We start from the raw sequence: 13,374 nt of genomic DNA on the forward strand, positions 1-13,374 counted from the left end.
CCCTTATAGAGTAGGGGTTTGGGGAATGAGTTAGCAGTTTTTCCATTTCTCTTCAGGGCAGGATTACTCTGAATGGAGTTCTACAACTCACCAATTGATAGAACAAAACCTACTCTTGTCTTAGAGGATCAGGCTAAATTTGTTTCCCTCTCCAAATGGTAATTTGAGGTAAAAGTAACTGTATCCTTTATTTTCTCTAGTCTTGTGGATGGTGATGATGAGTCCCCAGGCAGTGTGGGTCAGATATTCTTGGGCCTCTGTGATTCCATGTAGATGCATAGAGCTGTCTTGGCTCAAATTTGACAGGGGTTCAAACACACAGCAGATGCCTAATAAACACCTATGTGATGACCTTTAAAATAGGTGTGATGCAGGTGCATTTATTAAAGGCAAAGACCTTTAATCTAATATTTTACTTGTGTCTTAGGACACCTTTGAGTTGATGAATTAGCACTCAGTTTGAATTGAAGATAACCTTTTGGATTACAGTAGGCCACTCTGTCCTCTCCTTCCTCTTGGATTTCCCTTCAGCAATGCTCAGTCGTGTGTTTTTCTAGGGATTCTTTGTCCGGGCTATACAGTTCATCTCTTGAAACAAGTTCCTTGAAATTTTTGTGCATTTTGACTTTTCTTTCTTAAGTATTCTTCAATTTCCCATTTAGATCTCTTGTAACTGAAGCAGATTACTCTCATTTTTATATTGTATCGTAAATGGTTCTAGAAGATTTTTGAAATTTTCAAGGCTTTAATTTATTTTTATACAACCAAATTAATATTAGGCCATGGAAAGAGCATACGCCTTGGAATCAAACAAACCTTGGTTTGCATCTTGGAGCTACCAAGATCTGATTGTGTGACCTGGGGTAACTCACTAGCTCGCTGAGCCTCCCTTTCCTCACTTTAAAAAATGAGGTGACAGTACATATCTTCTGGGGATGTGGTGAGGACCGTAGGAAACATGTATACTCCACTCACTTCCCTCTAATTCTTCTTACCATTTCTGTGCTCCCACCAGCCTTATATCCACTGGCCAGACTACCATCTCACCTTCAGTCTACTTGAGTCCACCTTACTCACACATGGCAAAGTCCCCGGGGACTAATGATCCCCAGAGTCATAACCGGTGACCAGTGATGGAGTGTAAATACCCCAGCTCCTTCCCTGGGATAATTTGGAGGCAAGTTATGTGCCTTTTATCCCAGAACTTGCGCATGAGATTAATCCTCAGGTACCCACTACAGCAGCTGGCTTAATCACGCACCCATTACTGGCTGCCGTCCCTTCCACGTAGCACCTTTCCACACCCCTGATAGTGCCCCTGCGCCTTCCAGATAAATCAGCTCCGCTCAATCCTTCCATCAGTCTCTGTTTCCAGGGAGAACTCAGCTAAAATCGTATGTACAATGCCTTGCTTAGTGCCTACAACAGTGGAGGCCCTCAATCATGGCAAATTATTCATAAAGTGCATTATAATAAACCAAGTAACATCCCCATGAGAGACTCATTCCCCACTGCGACAGAGCAGACACCTTCAGGTTCTGTTCTCCAGGTCGGGCTACTTTTAACGTATAATACTGTCCCCCGGTGCCCTTCCTTTAGGTGTACGACAGCCACTACCAATTTACTTTCTAGGACACATATGGCTGTCCATCACTTGAGATGTGGTTAGTCCCAGTGGAGACAGCGTCGTAACTGAATAGGAAGAAAAGAACGTAAAATTTCTCTTTAATAATTGTTATATTTTGAAATGATAATATTTGGGGTATGTCGATTTAAATTTTATATTATTAAAATTACTTTTGCCTGTTTCTTTAAATTATGTATACATTTGATATATAAGTTTTAAGTTATATAAAATCCCATAATTATTAAGTTACCTATGCTTTCTATGTCTGTCCGTCAATGCTGTTCTGGAAAATTATCAAAACGTTCGGGAATGCCTCTCCTTCAGGGTCGCGGGGGGCAGCCTGTGACCTCTCCTTTTTGTGTTTCATGCTAGGCTACATGTCGCCGCACCCGTCTCCGCTGGGAGCCCCCGAGCACGTCTCCAGCCCTATATCGGGAAGTGGCCCAACCGCACCGCAGATGCCACCAAGCCAGCCAGGGACCCTCATCCCAGGCGACCCGCAGGCGATGAGCCAGCCCAGCAGGGGGCCCTCGCCTTTCAGTCCCGTCCAGCTGCATCAGCTGCGAGCTCAGATTTTAGCTTACAAAATGCTGGCACGGGGCCAGCCCCTCCCCGAAACGCTGCAGCTCGCGGTCCAGGGGAAAAGGACGTTGCCGGGCATGCAGCAGCAGCAGGCGGCGCCTCAGCCCCAGCCGCCGCCGCAGCCGCAGCCGCCGCCGCCGCCGCCGCAGCAGCAGGCCCTTGTCAACTACAGCAGGCCATCTGGTAGGTTCATAGGCAACCAAATGAATAACGTGATGGTCCGACTCGGACGAGAAGGACTGCTAACTGCACAGAAGTGCTGCGCTGGTGCTATCAGCCCAGGGCTGACGTAGCCTTCTCTTGCACCTCCCCGGCTCCCTTGTCTTTGCTTCACTTAGTTGGCCACACTTCTTGGTCTCCTCTGCCTACGTCCTAGAGCAGTGCTTCTTAAACTTTGCAGACCCTGGCGCAAGCTGTGGCTATAAGCAAAAAGCCCCGTGATTTCGCATTCTCTTTCAAGCGGTGCGAGGTTTGTCGGAAGCCCGTCTATGCACACCCCAGGTTAGGAACCCCTACACCCCGTGCGTTCCGTTGCCAACACGCACGTCTCGAATCTGCTCTCCTTGAGCTATTTCGTGTCTGTTTTTTTATTTATTTATTTACGTCTGTCCCTTTTTGTGAAAAGCATCTGGGGAGGCTTCCAAAGAAGCATACCTGCGGTAAAGGAATTATCAAGTAGAAAATCCGAGGCAAAGGGAAGTAGAAATCAAGGTCAGGGAGGTTGGCAATGTTGGGGGCTACAGGAGCTCTCAGGGCTGCTGCATCTGAGCTTCCAAGGTGACTCGAGTTTCCTGGCAGTCAGGAAAGGAGACAGGGTCAGGTGCCTGATAACTCACCACTCGGAAGGAAGCTGCTTACCAGTTTCTCAGTGGACACAGAGTCTTTTCTAGCATGAGAGTATAAAGTAGCTTTCCCAGGTGGGAACTTTTTTTAAAATTATTGTTATTATTATTGTAAGGGGCACTGCATGGTAGAGGCATTGGTAACATTTGTTCATAACAAAGAGAGTAACAGAATCCACATGGCCTATTTCCCATGTGCCCTGGCATCAGATCTGAAGCTATGACATTATATAATGGGTTGAGATGAGGTAGTCCTTTGTACGACCTTCTGGTGGTCTGGCTTGATCCCACTGATGGAATTCAGAGCTCCAGGGTGCTCTAGGATGATCTTCCATGAATGCTGTTTTCTGTGGGAAGGTTTTGGTTAGCAGCTAGATAAGCACAGAGTTTATGGTTCTCTTCTACCACAGCTTTGAATTCCAGAGAATTTGAATCTTAGCGAATTTGAATTCCAGGGTGCTTCCTTGTCATTGACACCCTTTCCTGTGAATGGTTCCCTCTCATTTGGGCAGGCCCTGACAGCTGATCATTGCAACTAGTTTGGGATATTGGTCTTCTTCTTAGGTTTTGGGACTTAGACAAAGGGAAAGAGTTCAGATTATTATTATTTTTTTAATTATTCTACCTTCTGAGTGTGTAAATGTTTCTTTTCTGGTAGAGGAAACTCTTAAGAGTTGCCTACTAGAAGGATAAACTCATCTTGTTAATTGTAGATGGAGCCTTAGGAATGGTTTTTTAAAGAGCAAGAAAGTATCGCGGCATCTCTAGGTTTCGGTGTGTTAACCACAGTGCTCTGGTCGGTGGAGGATCCCATGGGACCAAAAATCAGAGACGGAAAATGTTGTACAGGAAGACCACGCATAAAATGGTAGTTTGAACACTCAGTGTGTTTAGAGGCTTTAAAACTGCAAAAACTAGCTCTCAGGAATGCAGCCAGAGAGAAGCAAAAAATGTATGTATGTCTATGCATGTGTGTAGCTTGTGCTTACTGAGTGCCTGCTAGCTTACCTTGTACTCCACGCTCAGTAATAAGTACCTTGCACGTGTGGCACATCTGGGGTATGGAGAGTCAGGATTCAGTGCTAGCAGTCTGACTGGAGAGCCCATGGCCTTACCCCCGTCCCCATCCTGGCTCCTTCATGACCAATAGGCTCATGACAAGGGAAAGGCTCTGTCCCAAGCTCTGTGTACCAAGTGCAGGCATTTCACTGCTGTGCATAGGAAGGAAAAGGAGCTCTGCTCCTTACTGAGAGCCTTTTTATTCATACTCTAGACACAGTGTCAGCAACATTGGTGACCTTGATATCCTGCATCTCAGTATATGAGGAGCATTAACTAAAGGAGTTCCCAGTAGAGGCTGAATGGTCACAGTCAGATTGTTGGTAGTTTAAGGTGGAAGGAGCGAAATCTGCGCCTCCCAAAAGGTAATCGTGAGGGACCATGTCACACAGGCACACTTCCCCGTGCATCGCAGCTTGTCCTGGGGTATCCCCTCGTCATGGACCTCAGCGAGGCTTGTTATTTTTAAAAATGACCTACGCACAACAGGAAAAGTTTCCAGGGTATTGTTCAAGAAGGCAGCAAGCTAAATGATTCGTTTGAGAAACCCTTTCAGCCAAAGTCAGCATAATGAGATCAGATGACGTAGTAAAACTTAAAGGACGGATTTTCAGTTATCCAGACACTTGTATATAACAAATACTTCACATCCTAACCGACACAATCCTGGGTGCATTTTCTGGATCCTTTCCAGAGACGAGGGCTCCATTTTTTTTTTTTTTTTTTTTACCCAATGCGTGCATCTTCCCTCGCCAGGGTCCTGTCATTAGGGGGAACTCGTTTCGTTACTCACTGCTCGTGTCTTTTGTATTTCCAGCAGTCAGGCTTCATTAGAAATGAAAATATTTGGGCAGATACTGCCAGAGTGGGCAAAGAGGCTATGGATAAAGGAGGAAAGAGGATACTTTCTTCAAATAGAGCAGACTCACTCCTGCCACTGGGAGGGACGTTACATTGCTGATCTTGTCCCCAAATCTCAGATTTCACAGGGAGATGATGACCTTACTTGACAAAGACACTATTTTTTTTTGCATTGGTATTTCGGACAAGTCCAAGTAAGACAAAAGAAAAAGGTTTTTTAAGTTAATATTACTTGTATTAATTGTTTATCCTCCTCCTTTTCTTAAATAAAGCAATATGATTGCTTATAAATACCTCTGCTAATATTTCAGGAAAAAATCAATTTAAGTATGTCAGCTTCTCTGGTGGTAGCTGTGCTTCCATTTTTCTTTTGTCCCATTTGCCAGTGTCATTCATGTGTGAAGAGAATCTTTTTGGCTGGGGTGATCTGCCTCAAACCTACTCCAAAGTTATCATTCACCAAAAAGTGCCACCACCAGAGAATTACAGTTTGACTGGCAGAAGTGTGCACTGAACAAATAAATAACTCTGGTCCTTGCCTGCTATGGGCTCCACTCAAATCGAACCCAGCATTTTTCTTTTAATTTTGATTCATTTTTCTTTTTAGAGACTAAAGCAAAATTCAAAATAGGAACTGAAAAGTTTTGGGGTTTTTTGCAGTGGGTAGGGAAGCCTTCATGGTAGAAAGTGAGAGATGTATTGCTAATTTTTTTCAGTGCTTGTCCCTCTCCTGCTTCCCCCTCTCCTTTTCTTAGTTACCTAAAATTTCTTTGTATGCTTCATTTAAGCATCATTGTTACATTTATTTTTTTCAACCTCTGGAAACCACTTAAATCCTTGTCGAATGCACAGACTGTTATTTGCATAAACATCCTTCTCTGTAGAAGGTAAAGTGGGAACTCTGTACGGAAATTCTGTACATGTGAGACTTAGGTAATTTAATAAGTTTGTTTACCTGTTTCTTAAACTCAGGCATCTAATAAAGATCCCTTCCCCCCCACCCCCCCACCCCCACTTAGCTGCAGTGGGACACCCCTCAGGAGAGTCAGGGCGTGTTGCTACCTTGACTTCTAAAGTGAGGACTGACGGGAAAACAGACACATTTTGTACCTCTGACAATTAAGCCTAACTTGTTTATATTGGCGAGGGAATAGGAGATAAGCTAAAGAATGTAATTTGTCCTCCATCTGAAGATACCAGGGCGTGAGTTCTTATCATTTTGCGGACCATGAGTGTCTGTTGTCGAGATGCTTTCTGTTGATACAGAGAAAATCCATTCAGGCAACTCAGCGCCCGAAGGACAGGCAGAACACCTCATGGTTAGGTAGTTGTGTTCTGGGCATGTCTAATTGCAGCAAGCTGCATTCAGTCCCCGAGCCTCTGTAAAGAGAAGTTTTTATATAATCTGTTGGAGGGAGGAGAAAGTAGACCCAGGCAGTAAATGAACCTGCAGTTTTTAGTTAGAAAGGGGTTTGCTTGTGACTGATGGGGGAATTAGCAGGAAGCACATGGCAAGCCGACTTATCTGAGTGTTTGTGCTGAGTTGTATTGAACTGTGGAAACATTTTGAAGTTTGCTCTAGAAGAGTGCAGTTCCAAATTTGCCGGCTAATACAGTACCAAATTTCCTTGAAAGCCTTTCTTTTGCTGTGGGTAGAGGTTTTCTGAAAAGCTGAGTGATTAAACTAGGCTTCTTTACCTTGGTGTCCTTGGTGGCAGTAAAAATGACCAGAGCTGAGGGTTGGGCACATAGCCACATTGTCTCATTGAATCCTCACTACCACCCTGTGAGGTGAGTACTGTACTGTTATTATCCCCATTCTACTGACGAGGAGACTGAGGCACCAGGGGCTGAGTAACTTGCTGAGGCTCACACAACCCGTAGGTGAAACTTATCAGTTATTTTGGAAAGAGACAAGGTGCACCTTGTATCTTTTGGAGTTGTAGTCCTTTTGGAATTGGAGATTTGAATATCTAAGTCCACGTTTGGGTCTCTCTGGCTTCTCAATTTTAAGGGTCCTTCAACCACATAAGGATGTCTCTGTGTTAATGGATTAAAGAAGCCTAGCTGTGTATGCATCCGATCTAGTTCACAGTCATGGGCTGAAAATGGCCAGATTTGGAACCAGGGATATCAGACATGCTCTGGATACCTCCCTTTGATCGTATGGTTTTAAAAATAGTGACTTGAATATACCTCGAGGAGTTGGCATACACTTCTACATAAGTGTTTACAAGCCATGATGCTAAAGAAGAAAACGCCCAGAGTAAGTGAAATGTGTACACTATTGCACTGGTATGGCTTTTATTGATGACTTATTTAAACTTTGAAAGGAGGAAAAACACTTTGAGAACTGAATTTAGGGTAATTAGTATGATATTAATCTTATCAGTAAGACCCGGATTTTCTTTTTATTAAAGGGCTTCAGTGTATTAAATCTATTATTTGGTATGCTCATACCAATTCTTCAAATATTTTTAACTACCAGTTTCTTGAGCTTATTAGGGTAATTCATAGAATCACAGAGAATTAAAGTAATTGTTAGAAATCTCTATCTCCTCTCTTTTGGCTCAAGCAACCCAGATAAAAAATACCTACCCTGTTTTAAAGACCTCGAGGGAAAATATAATCAAAAATGTCCCTCCATATCTCATTCCAATGCTTAACAACCTTAAGATTTAATGTTTAGAAATTGGTTTCTTACATATGGATGAAAGAAACTAAATCTGAAATATTATGAAAAGCTATGCATTATGTAAAAGACCTCCCATTCAGAAAAAAAATCAGAATGTACTTAGCTGAAAAGAATCTATTTATTATAATAGTACATCTACAGTGCCTAAAACAGAAAAAACAGAAATGCATTTTTCCCTCCAGAACTTTTCATCAATCCTATAGCAAGGGCTACAGATTACCTCAAGAAGTCTTAACTAGCCCTAGGTCTTTGGGAAAGTTTTACCTAATTTCAGAAGGAAGTGAACAAAAGACCAACAACACTACACACACACATGCACACAGACATATATACTCACACTTACGCACACTGTAGTTTCCTAAGCACTTTCTTCTAACTCTTCCCATTCCTCCTGTCAGAATGTTTGCTATCCTTGCATTGTCATTTAAGCCCACTTCTAACTGGTGTTTGCTGGAAATTGAATAAATGTGTCTACTTTTTCATAATGTATGTCTTTGTATGGTTAATTATTAAGTCGCTCTGAAGTGTAGAGATGATTAGTTTTGTTACCATTTAATAATTTTAATACTTCTCCGGAAAGATATAGAAAACACTTGGAAGAATGCCCATGAGAGGTTTTAACATCTGCTTACTGAGATTTTTTTTTTTTTTTAATTTACTAACCCCTCTGGTAGCATCACTAATTTTATTTATAACTTTGAAGTAAGTAAAAATTCACCTAAGAGGAGAGATGGAACACTTCTTATTTTAGGTCCAGACATAGCATTCAATTTAAACTCCTGAACTTTAATGTGGGAAATTGCTTTAAATTAGCTTAAGTGCATTTTGATAAGCTTAATGATTACGTATCCCTTTATTCTGATAACATGAGAAAAATGCTCTCTTGAATCTTAATATTTGCTAAGTTTTCTTAGGTGGAATGAGCAGATCCTTTTTTTCCCCTGCACCGAATGTTTTCAGAAATATTTTCTAATATGTAGTAAAAAATTAAAGTTCCCTAGATGCACTGATGAAGCCTGAAATACAGTTTATAGGTCATTAAGGGAAAATGCGTGCCCCTTTTAGCTCATGTCAGAGGACCGGCAAGCTGCTGCCTGTATTTGTAAAGCAAGGGTTCTAACAGTAGGGCTCTTCCACGCTGGGATGGAGGGGGCTTGTGGTGTAGTTTGCGAAACGTGATTTTGGGACCACACCCAAATTGCATCCGACTGGTGGGTGACTCCCTTGCTTTTTCAGAACCCTGAATGCACCTGGAATTATTTTTAAAAACCCGCTGTAGACCTACACTAAAAGCTGGCTGTCCATTCCTTAATCAGTTTCTTACCTAAGAGTCATTTTTGGGCCATTTCCCTTTGGGATAGATGCCAGCTTCTTTTTTTTCTTTTTCCTTTCTTTTTCCCCTTTCCTTTCCCCTCCCGCCTTCCTCATCTTCCTCCCTTCCCTCCTGTTTTCTTCTCGTGAGACCTTTACTTGTCCCCATCGCCGGGCTCCCAGGGGGCAGCGGGCAGGCCGGGTATGGGCACGGGGTGCCTTTCCTCCCGAGCTGCCCATGTCGCTCTTGTCCCACAGGCCCGGGGCCGGAGCTGAGCGGCCCGAGCCCCCCGCAGAAGCTGCCGGTGCCCGCGCCCAGCGGCCGGCCCTCGCCCGCGCCCCCTGCAGCAGCGCCACCGCCCGCGGCCGCCGTGCCCGGGCCCTCGGTGCCGCAGCCGGCCCCGGGGCAGCCCTCGCCCATCCTGCAGCTGCAGCAGAAGCAGAGCCGGATCAGCCCCGTCCAGAAACCGCAGGGCCTGGACCCCGTGGAGATTCTGCAGGAGCGGGAGTACAGGTAATGCACCTGCCCCGGGGGTAAGATGCTGTGTTCTGGCAGGTACCACCCAGCCTAGGGGGTCCGGTGTCTCCTGGTGTTGTGGTCATTCTTTTCTATGGGGCCAGGGAAAGGCCTAAGGGAAATTGCAGAGGCCAAGACTCAGGCTTGAGAATGATTTTAGAACAAAGTCTCAAGAGAAGAGTTTCTTTGCCACTGGGGTGGGGGGTAAGGACCCTCTTCTGGGGGTTCCATATTCCCAGGACTGTGCTTTTCACTCATTCAGTCAGAAGACTTTTATCCACCCCTATGATATGCCAAGATCAAAAGTCCAGCCCAGAATTCCTAAAGATCCAAGAAAGCCATCAGCCCACACTTAGATTATGCAGTTTCCTTCTGGTTTATCAGTTTGTCCTTGAATGGTGACTGTGAGCGGCTCAGATGTTGAGTGTTCTGTTGGCCTAACCTTCAGGTTAATGACACATCTAGTGATACTAAAGTGGTACTTCAGTAGCATGATATAATGTCTTCTTTGATTGAGTTCGTGCATTTGTTGGTCTGTGGCTTGGTCTAGCTTTTGGGCTAGGCCCTATGTAAGTGTCTTCACATGGGGTCCTTATTTAAACTCTTACTCCAAAAACTTCATTTTCACCTGATTTGGCACATTTATCTAAATCAGGGATTGGCAAACCTTTTCTGTAAAGCGCCCTAGAGTTTCTGTCATAACTACTCAGCTCTGCCCTGATGGTGTGAAAGCAGCCGTGTTGGCTGTGTTCCAGTAAAACTTGATTTATGAGAACAGGCTATGGGCAGGGTTTGGCTCGCAGGCTGTAGTTAGCAGATCCTTGACATACATGGTTAATGTCAACCAAAAAGAGAGTCCAGTAAGTACTGAGTCAAGATAAGATGAAACTAAGATCACGGTTTTGGGAGTTAGCCAGAAAGCATGCTCTGTCACTAACTAGCTGTGTTGCCTTCCTCAAGTTACATCGCTTTTCTGTGACTCAGTTTCCTCCTATGTTAAAAGAGGGTATTAAAGTATCTTTTGTAGGGAGAAGATAAAATGATACAAGGACTTTCAATACATATTAGCTATTATTATTATTCCCCAAGTATGATTTAATTTAAAAGACAATTAGGGCTTAAAAATTATAGGGGATGTTAGTAAATAATGTCTAGGAGCCCTTTAAAAACATTACCTTACTCTTTATTGGAAAACACCTGACTTATCTGTTATTATATTAAAATACTAAGTTACCAGCTTTAAGAGTTACTTTGAAAGAAATCAGAGTAACTTGCCATTAAACGTGTGTCGCTTTTTGGGTGAAGAGTATAACTTTATTCTCACTGCTATTACTAATCCTCAATTAAGAGCTTTTATGTTTCTGTTTTCAGCTTTTCACGTGCCCCTAGAGAGCTAGATACTCATCATCAATTGATATTTCAGTGTTGATAGGCAGATTCTGTTGGGTGAATAATCGCAGTGTGGTATAAAAGTCAAATATTAGCACTGTGTACTCATTTGGGGCAGAAAAACTGTATTCATAATGCAGTCCTTTCTTTATGTTGCTATTGAATAAAAAAATCAAAAGTCTTTTTTTTTTTTAAAGACAGTAAATGGGATAGAGTGGTATCGTTTGGTTACTCTGAAATTCTGACTTCCTAAGAGCTAACGTTTTTTTTTCCCACCTTGAAGGTACAGAGCTACCAGTCCTATTTGTTAAATCACATGAACTACCCTCGTAACACAGACACTATACCTAGAAATACATCTGGATTTTTTCCCCTTATTCATCCTATGTTGTGGGTGTGTGTCTGTGCGTGTACACGCTTACTGACTCCTAAACCTTCTTTTTTCGTTTTTACCAGAATTGTATTTGCAGGCCTTTCTTGTGATGAGCTCATTTTAGCACTTTTTTTGCAAATGATCTTAACGGATGGTCTCCCAAAGTATTCAGTATTAATTGGTACTATTTAGCCTATTTCGGTGTGTGGAAAGCTTTTGTCCTCCACACCTGTGTCAATTAAAAAAAAAGTATCTATCAGCATCTTTTAAATTATAAGCATTGCAGAAGGTGGTGGAATGGCTATTTTTCATATTATTATTATTACTTGATAAATGTCTCCTCTTTTTTTTTTTTTAATAAATTTATTTATTTATTTATATTTATTTTTGGCTGTGTTGGGTCTTCGCTTCTGTGCAAGGGCTTTCTCCAGTTGCGGTGAGCGGGGGCCACTCTTCATCGCGGGGCACGGGCCTCTCACCATCGCGGCCTCTCCCGTTGCGGAGCACAGGCTCCAGACGCGCAGGCTCAGTAGTTGTGGCACACGGGCTTAGTCGCTCCGTTGCATGTGGGATCTTCCCAGACCAGGGCTCGAACCCGTGTCCCCTGCATTGGCAGGCAGATTCTTAACCACTGCGCCACCAGGGAAGCCCCAATGTCTCCTCTTTTGTTAAGCCGCCTGGCTTTTGAAGTGATTGATTTGGCAAGCCTGGGTTCAAAAAGCTGGTGGGTCTTTTGGCCTGAAGTTTCCCGTGGCCATCTTGAGAAGAAGCTTAGGTTTACACTGGCAGGGTTTTGTAGGGGCATCTTTTGTCTTCTTCAGTTATAGAGCAGTAGCTGGCTTCTGCCTATATGAAGATAAATTGTCCAACTGCAGAGATTAGTTATATTTATCTCTTAAAAAGGGTTAGATTAAGTCCCTTAGGCACTTGTAAAAGACAGCTAAAAAACTCTTCTCCTTCTGCCCCTCTTTGAGAGAACGGCTTACTACCCTTTAGCCCTGATAGGAAGAGTCCAGTGTATCTTTGTCTCCTGATTGAGGATTTGAGCAAGGTCTTTAAAAAAAAAGTCTCTTTTATAATTTCATAAACTTGGTTTGAGCAAAAATCACCTGTCAGAAATTCTTTAACAGATGTTCGTTTCTTTGACTGTTGTAATATCACTTACCTTGTCTATGAAAATTGAAAAGAAATTGTCAGAATCTTAATTTTTTTTACTTTTAAGTCACTTGGCTGCTTTTCCTTGTTCCTCATAAAATCAGAATTTTGACAAATTGATCTTCTTTTTTCAGTAATAGCATAAATAAGTTTCTGCATATGAACACTTTGCCTCAGTGCTATACAAGCTCTTCAGTTAAAAATATTTTGTTCTCATTTAAATTGGATCCTTTCTTTTAGACCATCTTTTTCTCATGATGGAACTGTACTGCTTTTCTCTGTAGTAAGTGTCAGTGACTTTTTTTTTTTTTTTTTTTTTTTTGGTGTTTTGGCATGCTTTTTTTGCCCTGTCAACATGTCTAACTTCAGTTCTTCCATCAAGGGTTAGAGGGTTGGTCAGAAGTGCTCCACGAATTATCGTGTTAGCATGTAAATTACACAGATGTTTGCGTGAGAAAGAAATATATTTCACATTGAAAGGAGTTTATGTCAGAAGAGCATCTTTGAATTATGTGAGCCCTCTTTGGTATCAAGTCAGAATTTAGTATGAAAACAGTAGTATAGCCTCCTTGCCTCAGGAAGCCAGCGTAGTCCCTTACCGTGTTTTTTGTCCTGCCCTGGTCTCCATTACAACCCTGAGAATTCCTTCTTAGAAATCACCAAGAGCCGCTTCATCAGCAGAGTTGCCAAAAGTCAGTCTCCCTCTCTCTCTTTTTTAAAGAGTGTCACTCAGTTCCTGGAAGGAACAAAATGTACCAGTGTCATTTTCTGTTCAAATAACTCTCCTACAGGAATCATAAACTTCTCCTCTGGACCTGAACAAATATCTGTCGCCTTTAATGGAACTCTTTTTCTTGTCAGAACAGTAAGCCCTCTTGATTTACTGTTCAATCTGTATGAAAAACCTGAGCGACCTAATTCTGCTTCAATTTTCTGTACCCGTGAGGACCCTAAATGAGTCTC

General features: G+C 42.7%; 1 protein-coding gene across 9 annotated transcripts in view; it reads left to right on the forward strand.

The window, feature by feature from the left end:
- Positions 1-13,374, forward strand: part of SMARCA2 (SWI/SNF related BAF chromatin remodeling complex subunit ATPase 2) — a 191,667-nt gene that overhangs the window by 39,334 nt on the left and 138,959 nt on the right. For all 9 annotated transcript variants that reach the window (XM_068553918.1, XM_068553912.1, XM_068553919.1 and 6 more), the window contains 2 exons: positions 2,000-2,392; positions 9,236-9,491. In XM_068553918.1, coding sequence (XP_068410019.1) covers positions 2,000-2,392; positions 9,236-9,491 — 649 coding nt within the window. The remainder of the gene's footprint in view (positions 1-1,999; positions 2,393-9,235; positions 9,492-13,374) is intronic.

Source organism: Eschrichtius robustus, chromosome 10 (genome assembly GCF_028021215.1).
Source record: "Eschrichtius robustus isolate mEscRob2 chromosome 10, mEscRob2.pri, whole genome shotgun sequence".
Lineage (NCBI taxonomy): Eukaryota > Metazoa > Chordata > Mammalia > Artiodactyla > Eschrichtiidae > Eschrichtius > Eschrichtius robustus.